At 40.8% G+C, this 12,137-nt stretch overlaps 1 protein-coding gene across 1 annotated transcript in view; it reads right to left on the bottom strand.

The window, feature by feature from the left end:
- LOC140316988 (intermembrane lipid transfer protein VPS13B-like) overlaps positions 1–12,137 on the bottom strand; it is a 292,443-nt gene that overhangs the window by 66,403 nt on the left and 213,903 nt on the right. Inside the window, exons 34-37 of the mRNA XM_072395068.1 lie at positions 10,176–10,517; positions 9,647–10,061; positions 9,268–9,405; positions 2,210–2,605 (exon numbers count right to left, since the gene is read on the bottom strand). Of these exons, the coding sequence (XP_072251169.1) occupies positions 2,210–2,605; positions 9,268–9,405; positions 9,647–10,061; positions 10,176–10,517 (1,291 nt within the window). The remainder of the gene's footprint in view (positions 1–2,209; positions 2,606–9,267; positions 9,406–9,646; positions 10,062–10,175; positions 10,518–12,137) is intronic.

Here is a 12,137-nt window from a genome sequence, read left to right as displayed (position 1 = left end):
GCACACCAAGTTTCAAAGAGTTTGGAGCCAAACTAAGGATGAATGATCCAGTAGATGTCAATAAACTCCAGTGGTTCTGATCCCAAGTGTTTTATTTGCGTTCCGTCAGCCTGTAGTAGTGGCTCTGTTTCACTGCCAATCAATCTTCATTTTTTGTGTTTACTGAAACAAATCAAAGACCTCTTTGAAAGTATTAATGAGTACTAAAGAGACTGACTGCTCTATACAGTAGAATGAATTTTTAAAGCAAAGCGATTGGGAGAATATTTGTTTCCATATTAGCATGATTGTGTTTATGCTCTTTTTTTCACTGCATTGTACACATATAGTTGAAACTCAATTGTGTTTATCAAAGTCACCATATCAAAGACGGATGAAAGCTTAAAAGCTGATGAAAATCAGTGCAGGGAAACAGGACTGAGTATTGTGTCATTGTGCAGTTATGCAGATTTGCGTAAACAAAGTGCAAATTGTTTGAGGTTTTAATTAACATTTTTGACAATCATTTTATCTGAAGTAACCCTATATTAACAACATCTGTTAAACAGATGAAGGCACTTAGTTGAGACATGTTCCAGCTCTGTCCTCGAACCCCAGTCAACAAAGAATGTTTTGCTCGGCGGCACTGAGGTATAAACCATCTACTTGCAAAGTTATGAGTCAAAGTGTTTCTTGATATCTACTGCATGTGGTATGTCAGCTCAAAACTCTCTTTTTTCCGTCTGTTTCTATCAGCTGTCCAATTTGAACGACATGCCAAGGAATAACAAAAACTGAAAAACAAACTAAAAATCGCTGAACATTTGTTAAAGCACGCCGGTTCACACCAGAGGCACAGAAGAATTGGAAGCTTTTTTCATTTACATTAGCATTAGCAGTTCTGATTGGCATAATGGAAACACTGCGGTGGCTCCTGGATAACAGTCAGTGTTGATGAAGGCAGGGTTAGGTTCTAACATGAAAACAATCCTCTCACCCTCAGAACGCATTACACGAAAACATCTTATTTTGCTGGGGTCCTAATACACACACACCCATGTAATCAAACACACACAGTCCCAAAACAACTTGAGATCCAATACCAACTCAAATATCTCACTTTACAGTTTACTGAGAAACATTGGCAGAAGATGGCTTTACTAGCACATACAAAATAAAACACAAAATTTTCCAAATAATACTGAAAGCAATACTTCTGTTTGGTGCGTGATCTTTCTCCACTGTGAGTCAAAAACAGAGTCTAAGGTCATCCAAACTGGCTGAGACATCATAAAGCAAGGTGGGAAGTGGAAAGTTTGGGTAAGTGCGTAACAGTGTCAAATAATCAGAAACGACAACCCTTTGTGAAGTATCATAATCAATTTATATTTCTGCAATGTGTTGCCAAACCCTGTGATTACACACATGACCGACAGGTTCTATCTCAGCTACAAGCCTAATTATAACCTTTATTTAACCAGGAAAGAGTCCCATTGGATCAAAGGTCTTCTTTGGAAGAGAGTCCTGGCCAGACAGCACTGACAAAATTCTAAATCTGGGAGAACAACGTATGTAATTGTGGTGTGCGCTGAATAGAGCTTACGTCCACTTTTGATTGGTTCCATAATATCATGAAACAGAACAATTTGTTCCCCATGTTCTACATTTTTGTGTTCGATATTTATCGATGTATAACTATTTCATTTTCAAGGAGCCTGGAATGATTCCTGTTGGATTAAGTTGTGAGTTTGGGCACCAGACAAGTGACACGCCACAAATAAAGGAGCATGTACACTTACTAGCACTGCATCACTGAGGCCTAAATCTGTGGTTACTTTAAAAAAAAAAGACTAAATCTGCCAGATGGAGTGAAGTCACTACAGTTGTTTCCAATGTAGCTCCACTTGTTTCAAGAATTTCCTTGAAACAAGTGGTACATATATTGAAATACAGCAGAAAAAGATGAATCACATTACGAATTACTACTTTTTCCCTTTTCAAATGAAGAACATAAGAGTAACTCAGGTCAAAGACCTAATTACACAGTGAGCTCTGCTAAAACTTATTGGGGGGGGGGCTTTGTGTTAAGTGTATGAGCACTACAGCTCATACACTTAACACAAAGCCATAAAAGAATTAAGATGACTCTTGCGTATAATACAAATGTTCAGTCGTGTTTATTTGATCATTCACTTACTTATTTGCAGTTTTAGGTTTGCATTTTACTCACCTTCTATTCTTGGCCCTGGCTTTATGTTCAGACTCCCTGTCATGCCTGACACCGATACTGTCATGCTGGGCTTCCTTGGATGGGCCTCTGTTTCCATGACAACAACAATCTGTGCGGTGTGGAGAAAAACCTTGTGGAAGGACAATGCTGGAGCCCTGATGCTGCTGGCTTTACCAAGGGCTGAGGCCTGGTGGTGAGGGTCCGAACGACCAGGACAGGCCCTGAGTGGTGTCTTCATCGGGGACGATTGAGGCGTGGAGGAAGCAGACAGTGTTTTACTGGAGGTATCCCACGTATGGGTTGGCAGAACTTTCTTCAGGTAGGCTTTGGCTTGCTCCAGCTTTGCCAAAGTGGGACTGATTTTCAGGGGGCGTGATAGCTCAACATTTAACTCAGCTGTGGAGAGGGAAAGTAAAAGAAAATAGCAAGAAAAAATGAGAGATGGAGAAGGGGGAAGAAAAACAGAAAATAAAAGCGCATTAATAAAACTGCACTGCCAACAAAACCTCACAAACAATTCCTTTTGTGAGCTGCTTCTGAGTAGCCACTTTTAAAGAGGGGAGGGCCTCTTGTGCTCATCCCGACTAGTATTTATGAAGTGCTGAGTGTTGAAGAAATCCCAGCAGGAAGTAGAAAGAGCAAAGCTTTTGGGAAGGTAATAAAACTTCTTCTCTCAACAGCGCACAGTCATGCCTAATCTTTCGGTGTTCTGCATGTTCTGTTGGTATTTGAGAATATGAAATTAGTATTTTGTGTAAACCTTTTATGATTGGAACACGACTCTGTAATAAAGTTTGAATGAATGAAAGAATGCATAACAATCTAGTGAAAAACTGTTCACAAAGATTTCTTCAATGCTAAAGCAGTGCCTTTTAAATTATGTCAAACTGAGGACACAAATTGAATAAATTCACTGTTGGCTGGGGGCCTCGCTCTTTAAAACCTACCATTGAAATCTGGTAACCCACCATAAACTGGTCACAGTCCATCTGGGGGTTATCAGTGTCTCTGAACAGATCTTAAGCTATCTAACCCATGGGAAACTACATGGTACTGTGTCTTGTAAATCAATCTTTGAGCTCTTCTCTCTTTCTCTAATCACTATGTTTGCATGCAATAAACAGGCATGCAAAGCTGGGTCCACTCTCTTTCTCCTCATGAACGCACATACACACACAGAGTTACTGGCTGTCTCACTGTAATATCCTAACGTGACACTGCGGAATAGCAGAGGAGAATATCTCCTTCATGCCAACTACATAAATCAAGAGATTGCTCTCTGCAGTTCCAACTCTCTCTCCCTCTCTGGTGCACTGCTGCCTTCAAACACTTGACTGGAATTTACTGAGACACAAGAATTAACTCAATGCCGTTTTACACCACTTCCATTATCCCATTTTTCCACTTGGTCATGATGATGGGGAGAGGGAAGCGGCCGAAAACAAGCGCAGCTGTTTTTCATGGTCTCATCAAGGCTCCAGTGTTCAGAGGCTTTTTAAGGGTTTCATGCCTTCTGTCTGCCTCCTGCCCAGGTAGGTGCACTGGATGACATGAACTGGAGAACTGCCAAGAATGGCAGATCAGTATGCTCACACTCACGCACAAACATTAAGAGGCTGTGTGCACAGTCTTCCAGTGGAAGTGAGGCACATAGTCAAATGGAAGGATAGCTAGAGAGAGGAACTGGATGGAAGATAGGTGGAATTTGCTGTGCAATGTAGCTTATCATTTCCACTTGACTTGTCACCAGGAAACTTTCCAGTGGTGAAATAAATATCCCATATGCAACTGCTCAGGTTCTGCCGTTCTCTTTCCATAGTCTTTCACCCTCTCACTCGATCCCCTATCCTTCATGTAGCCCATGTATGTGCTTCTTCTGTCTTTTACATTAATACTTTTTCTCCTCTCTTCCTTACCCTTCTTTATCTTTCTTTTTTTCAACCTACAACCTAATGAGCCCCTCCCCCCGTAATCACATAAAGATGTCTCTGATGACCCACTCAGGGCCAGTGAAGGGGCCTGAGCCTTGCCTGGCTCTCAACACATGGTGACCTGTTACTGATTATAGTTTGTCCTCCCTCCCTATGTTCCTTTTTGCCCCCACCTTGAAAAACTCATCCCAAGCTCCAACCCAGCCAGCTCTGGTGTGATTGTAACTGATTCGTTGCCTTTATTCCATCTGAATTTCCCCTGACTAGGATTACAAATGATCCAACTTGTTAAAAATTCTAACATTTTTCAAGATTTGCTATCAATTGAACATTTTCTTGAATGAGTAATGTTTATAATAACAAAAACCTCCTAAAAGTCATTAAGGGTTATACATTTAGTTGGGACACAACTAATATTGTTAAATTACAGGCACTACATACAGCTAATTACACAAATTAATATAATTCTGAACACAGACTGAATTGCTTTTATATTCCAAGCTAAAAGGCTTAAATTGGTTCATCAAACAGACTATGGAGTCAGTTGCAGCTAGTGTATTAATTACCAAAAACCTACAGACTTACATGACAACACACTGTAGGTCAGAGGCACGGTGACAAAATTAAAAGACCATTTCTGTATATTAAATACATATTCAACATACACAATATACATTTCTAAATTCAAGGTATTGCATGATTAGTCACAAAAATATTTCTTTATCACTTCACTGCTAAATCTGGATTTTAACCTGATTGGTCACAAAGTCAACTCTCCATGTAGGACTCAGCAAATGAACTGGGCCTCAGCATCTGTACCGCTCCCTCAAAGTTTATTCAACAAGTGAGGGAGAACATCTTTACTGCAGGGAAGCAGCATCAAGAGATGACTCACTAAATCTTAATACCAGCATATTGTAGCTCAATACAACCATATGTGGAACAGATTTGAGTAATACTCCTAAGATGATATTCAATTTTTATTTTTTTTCCCTTTTGTGCTATGGATGCAAGACAAATATACAGTAGGAATGTGCTCCATTTGATCTTTCTCTCAAGGCAATGAATATATAAAAGGAGTAAACTAAAACCTCGCAACAGGAAAAAAAACATAGGTTATAGGTTTTACAGACCGAGCTGCAAATTCAGAATTTATGGATTCAGGTGCAACATTGTGGGATTATGCTTATTCACTGTAAAGTAAAGGAAGCATATCGATGTCACTGTTTAAAGTGTGCCTATTATGTTTTAGTAGAATCAACAAAGAAGCTTTTAAAAGTGAAGAAAACATATTGAAAGAAATGTGGTCTTACTTTGATCATTGTGCAGGGTGAGGACTTCAACAGCAGTGGGACTCTCATGCACAAATGTTTTCATTAGGAACACTTTGACTTTAGTCATAAAATGAATGACTATTTTACGCTAGAGAGTCTCAGAGGAAGGACAAGCACCAAGTCTACAGACAGAGAGACATGGTGCTGGTGTTCACATACCTTTAAAGAACAAGCCTTAATGTGAACAGGCTGCAAGGAATCATAGACTGGCCCTTCTCAGGTGTCAGCCTCTATTAGTACTGGAGAAAGTGGAAGATCAGGGTCTGACAGAGGCACATACACACATGTATATGCCTCTACAAAGTGGTGGGGGAGATCAAATATGCTTATTACCCAGGTTACTGTGCCTTTTTGGCGAGGTCATGCATGACGCCGTCCCCACTCTGAACCTGGTGTTGGATATATGTGTGTGTGCGTGTACCCACCAAAACACTGTTTTCTTTTTTACTCCACCTTTGATTTCTCTAGCTGACTTTCACGCTTGACACTTGACAGCCGAAAGCCTGTGTCAGACACAGGTGGCAATGTGTCCAATTACACAGGGTCCATATGTGAAGGGCATGTGTGTATGTCTGTGTTTAGAAGGGCCAATAATATTTTGAGGGGTATCTACTGAATCCCACGGTTACAAAAAGTCTAATTTTGTGTAAGGCCAATGACACATACCTCTGATGCCATCTGACTTGAATTAGAGAGGTTCTGGATGGTTCGGAGGGGCACATGCTTGTATACAGTAACTGACAACATTTCTAAGAACTCATTGCTTGACAGGAACCAGGGACACAGGAGAGAAATGGTTCCAATTTGTTCTAGCTAATCTATCACCTGCTGCTTCTCTACGGAGAGAAGACTGATCTTTTGTCTCCAAGTGGTAGCAGTTACATCTCTGGACTCCCTCACTGACCCGTTCAAAGGCAAGAACTGAGCAGGAAAGATGACGAAAGGAAAGAGAGAAAAGTGTTCTTGTGTTAGCTGATCAGAGACTAAACCCTGCTCATGCTGCAAAACAAAGACAAGAAAAGACTAAAATAACCAAAACAAAACAAAACCCCAAAAAAAAGCAATTTTTAAAAAATTCCTTTTTATGTATAAGTTTGCTGGTCAAACCTTGACATCCCTTAGTTCTTAAAAATCTGGCTTCCTGTATGCCTTTGCATTAGTAATGTTTATGAGACTCTACGTGTCTGTGATGAGCGGCTGCTGAGTGGGGGTCAATGCTGAAACACTGTATAGTTTACAGTACACATGTTACAAGTGTTTCCCACTCAGCATCCTTTGGAAGGCAGCTTTGATTGGTCTTGCAGAATAAATGCTGCTGAAATTGTGAGCATATTGCTGTAAACACACAGCAAGACATGGCCTCATGGTGGTCTGCTCTCTGTTTGCGCCTGGTTGAAATAAATCAAATGTGAAGCTTTGTCGAATCAAAGTAGAGCCGCCAAACATGATAAATACACATTGCAACACACACAGACATTTATAAAGACAGGGGACAGATGAATAAAATGCTGAGTGCACTTTTCTTTCCTAATCCTGTCTTTACCCATTTTTCCTCTTTTTCTCCCTTCAACTTCCATTCATTTAAACAAATCAAATGAGGTCAATCCAACAAGACATTTCCTGACACCTCTTATCAAGTCCTGATTCTTCAGTTTACTTGAGAATTATTCCTGTTCCGTCTCTGTCCTGTTAAACAACAGGAATCGGAGTGTTGAACAAAAATCACCAATGCTAATGAATTCCACAGCTCTGTCTTGTTCCTCCAATATTCCTTGTCCTTGAAGAGGGTAATTATCTCCTCCAGAGTCATCTAGCTAAACAACAAACAGTTGAAAATGTGCATGCGGATATGTGCAATTGTGTGTGTGTGTGAGACTGAATGGTTGAGGGGTTGGAGGAGAACCAGTAGCATGTGTGGTCAATTCTAGATATTTCCAGCAGAGCCTGACCTGGGGCAACCTCACACTGAGCCTGGATCCTGTCTGAGTCAATTGAGAGAGTGTTGTTAGTATGTGTGTGTATGTGGAGAGAATAAGTGTGACCAATTATTATTAAAATTGTACTGCCGAGACAGTTCTGCTCTTTACTAGTTCAAGGGAAACACTACTGACAGTAGTTCCTCAATATCAATGTCTCCACAACTGTACCCAGGGATATAACCAAAGTATAATGTTATTTACAATTAAACAGATGACAGTGACCCTGCAGACACGTCTGATAAATAAATCATAAAACACAGCAAAATCAACACTGAAGATTATGCTGTATTTTATAGAGCAATAGACAAATGAATCTAAAACTATTTCATGTCATGAAAGACATTCTATTCCCTTTAATGTTGCTCTTCTTTGTTGCTCCTTTCTGCCTGGAGACAAAAGATCAGTATGTAAACACACTTTCTAACCACTGCTCCCACTTTATGCTTCCGTATCCATCGAAAGGACTCATATTTACCATATATGCTTAAATCTGGCCAAAATTCTAATTGATATTTTAAAAAGATTGTGGTCATTGTGATTTCTCTGGCAGTTTTATCAGGCATATAGACATTAAGAAGATATGGCTTTAATGTGTGATCGTTGGGCTTTACACAGAGCTGTATTATGTTCTGTGTATTCAAGGGGAATGAGACACTGCACACTTTCAGCAGACTGCAGGAAGGGATGAATGTGGGGATGGGAGAGCTATGCTACATAACAAGATGCAAAACTACCATCAATTATACCGAGAGCTCCTTTTTGTACACATCCACCGTATGTGTTCATGACTGTATGCATGTGGAAAAAAGACAGCATATATGTCAAAGCATTTCTGCAGTTACGTTTCAGTGTGTATGAATCTACAACATCTGGCCTGCGTTCAGGGAGCTGAAGGATGACCTGCGCCTACACACACTCTCCATGAAACCCTCACAGGGATGAAAAAGGCTGAGAGCACTAAGACTCAAAAGCCCACTCACACTTTTATTCATTACAGTTGTATTTGGGCAGGATGTCAAACACACCCTTAGGTCAACAACCTGAGGGTAAATCTGCTCATATGGATATCATATCAGTCTAAAAATAGCAAGGTAAACCCTGTTGAAGGAAAATTTAGAGAAACCTGACACTAAACACTAATGCGTGCACACTGGGCACATAGGAACAAGTATCTGTGGTCCAAAGTGAGTGGGATATCAGGAGTTGCTGAATCAAACATCCGCAATGTAATTTAACCACTCAACATGAACCCACACAGCAGACCATAAGACCGTTACGTTGTCTTCTCCCTGATATATAGTGATAAGCTGTATTATGAAAACAACTGGTCTGATTTAGTATAGGTGCCGCCAAAACTGCTTTCACCCTTGAAGACATGCCTATATGACACCTGACACAAGGATGATGGCAACAGAAACTTTGGATCTTATCAGCTGTGGAATGAGGCCTTCGTGGATTAGGTTTGTTCTGGCATATCTTAAAGATTCTCTATCAGACTGGGACATTGCAAGTTTGGATGCTGGGTCAATGTTTTGAAATCTTCGTCATGTTCTTTGAGCTAATCTTGAACAGTTTTTGGCGGAGTCTATCAAAATAAGGTGAAAGTCAGGGTACGTCCTGGACGGGTCCATTGTTTCAAGATGATGAAAGTTATTTATTTCACCTCAGTGGTCTTAATGTTGTGGCTTTTCAAAGTATGTTTGTTTAGATGGTGTGCGTGTGCTCTTCTGCTTCACAGCAATCAACACTTCCCATGCAAATGTGAAATCGATGCAGTGAGTGTAGAAAGGTGTTTGTATGTGTATGACACTCACCAGGTCCGTTGAGGAAATCTTTGATTTGGAGGCAAAGCAGAGGAGGGGGGATACCCGTTTTACTGTCCACCTCTCCTGCTACTGTCTGCAGCCAAATCACAGTGTAGTCCAGAGATTCAGGCAGTGTCTTCCCTGGGTCTGGATGAAATGAGGCAGATACAGAGATTAAGAAAAGGAAAATTGCCACAGAACACATCAACTAAGTGGAAACACAGCAAAGTGCTCATTAGTTTCATAGGTTATATATATATATATATCAGTAACCCAGTTATTATTCGTCGACATATTGGTCTGTAGAAAAGTTATCTTACAAACACCTTGATTACCACTACAACCCATCCTTCATGCTAAGAGGATTCCCAAATAAATTTTCTCTCACCAAGGCACTTGTAGTCAGAAGCTACTCCTCTTAAGGACATATCAAACAAAGACAACTCCATTCTCTGCTTGCGATGGTGGCAACTGAGCAGCACAGAGGGCTGCATAACTTGGAGATACAAGAGAGGTTCCAGCACTTGGTCTCCAGTCCCTCTTCGACCTGGTTGCCTCACTATAGTAACACCCAGTGCATGGCGGGCTGAAGAGCGGGTGGGAGTGGGCAGACCATCAAGAGAGAGAAGGCTTCCTCTCAGTAGAGGAGAAGCTGGCTGGGAGGTGTTGCTGTTGAGGATGTCCTCAGCAGTCAGACCCGCAAGTGAACCCTGGGCAGCTGGGGTTGGATCTGGAGTTGGGGAGGTCGAGGCTGGAGGAGACTCAGATGTGATCTCAGGATGATTGAGGACACTTTTTCCTACCTAAATTAGACACAGTAAGGTAATTCAGTACAGCCCCAGGGATATAATTGTAAAGCATTACTTGAGGCAGTGAAAAAAGAAACAATAGCATCCAAATACCTGGGTTTTCCCTACCTTTTCCCCAGCCTCCGTCTTCTCTGGTGTACTTGGCGTATCAGACAATGTGGAGAGGGCTTTTGGGGGACTAGAGCAAGCATAGGTCATAACAGACAGTCTACTAGCAGTAAGAAATATGTCAAAAGGGATAAAGCTGAGGTTCTTCGTAATGGTGGATTTGCGTGAGGGTCTAGCGATACAGTGGTGGCTAGCCCCACTCTGCTGCTCTATTTGGACAATTCGAATGCGAGCGCTGTCACTGCCGAAGCCGCTGTCCTGTCCAGTCACGCTGTGATGTGATGAAGACTCTGTTCCTGCAGTAGGTTCTAAAAGACCCAGCTTTTGCTCTTGTCGACGCACCTGTACAGAGACATGGAAATGGAAAAGCCAAGTCAACAATGCTGGTGAGATTTTAGAAATCCTAGATATGGCTGGAAAGAAGGAGGAGGTATCTCAATTAGCGGAGTTGAAATTCCAAGCTAAATGAACAAAGCATGATTTGGAGGTATTAGACAAAATGTAAAATAATTCCTTGCCTACAATGTTAATGGGCACAAGTATGCATGGCTGTCTGTCTCTCTGTGATAGCCTGGATAACTAAAATGACCTCCTATCACCATCTATAGCAGGGTTGTCCATATCCGGTCCTCGAGGGCCGCTGTCCTGCAGGTTTTAGATGTTTCCCTGCTTCAACACACCTGATTCAGATGAAACAGATCTCTTCAAAAGATTGTTAAGTTTTGCACAAGCCTGCTAATGATGCATTGATTTTAATCAGGCGTGTTGAAGAAGGGAAACATCTAAAACCTGCAGGACAGCTGCCCTCGAGGACCGGATTTGGACATCCCTGATCTATAGGATAAACTTGTTATAAGCTAATGGTTGGCTGGAAAACTTGGAAATTTGTTTCTTGTTACAGCCCAGCTTTTTAAGAGGGCACAAACCAAATACCCATAGACAAACTGAACAAAGGAGAACAGGGTAGAGCCACAAAGACGAGCCCTGGGACTCTTTCTGTGGTCGAAAATCATTTTGCACTTCTCGCAATATTTGAAATGTCTTCAAAAAAGGGCCTCACCCCTACAAATGAAATAGCTTTGTGCAGTGACTGTGGTATTGTGTTGAAAGCAGCTGAGATTTTATGCTCAACTCCAAATAATGGATGTCGAGAGGGTTCCAGCCTTTGTGGCAATAAAAGGCTTTCAGTGACACAGAATATAAATCAATGTGAGGAGGTTTCTGGGTTTCAAGAAACAAAGGAAACAGCTACCAGAATAAAGAAGCACACCATCTTCAACAATATAAAGAAGCTGAAAGTTACTCTGATAGGACAAGGATGACACAAACATATACAAGTAAATGCTACCTGTCAATGCTACTAGATACTAGTTCCAAAAGCATAGAAATATTTTGTAAATCCTGAGGAAATGTAACTTATTGCCCCTGCCTTTTTTTCTCTTAGAGCTGTGTCAAAGAAAAGAAAAAATATTATAACATAATATAATAATATAAATAACTAAAAGTATACAATAAGGGAAAATGTAAACATGTAAGGATGTTCCGGTTTACATAACCTCAGCATCAATTAGACATTTCCTCTCTAGCTGCAGGCCTGTCAGGTATATGATGAACAACTTCACCCATTAATCATCATTATCAACACTGTTACAGAATTTTTTAAGCCTATTCTCATGGTTTCTCGCTCATGTTAATGGATACGACGTCAGTTTCAATTAGCTACTGCTGTCTTTGAAACGTGATTTTGATGAATTGCAAAATACAGGAAACAGAACAAAGGTGTGTCCCATTCTATCCCACCCTCATCTACTCCATCCTACATATGGTTACCATTAGAGCATGTACTCTCAGCTGCCCCTTTTCTTTCTCTATATCACTCCCTCCCTTCTACTGAATGAGAATTTTAAATGTATATTATTGCTGTGTCGGAGATAGTGTTTCAAGACCTCAAGGCAAATACTA

The sequence above is a fragment of the Leuresthes tenuis genome, unplaced genomic scaffold, assembly GCF_036924035.1.
Source record: "Leuresthes tenuis unplaced genomic scaffold, fLeuTen1.0.hap1 SCAF_10, whole genome shotgun sequence".
Classification (NCBI taxonomy): Eukaryota; Metazoa; Chordata; class Actinopteri; order Atheriniformes; family Atherinopsidae; genus Leuresthes; species Leuresthes tenuis.
Note: the sequence above shows the minus strand (reverse complement) of the source record. Positions and strands in the feature narration are given on the sequence as shown.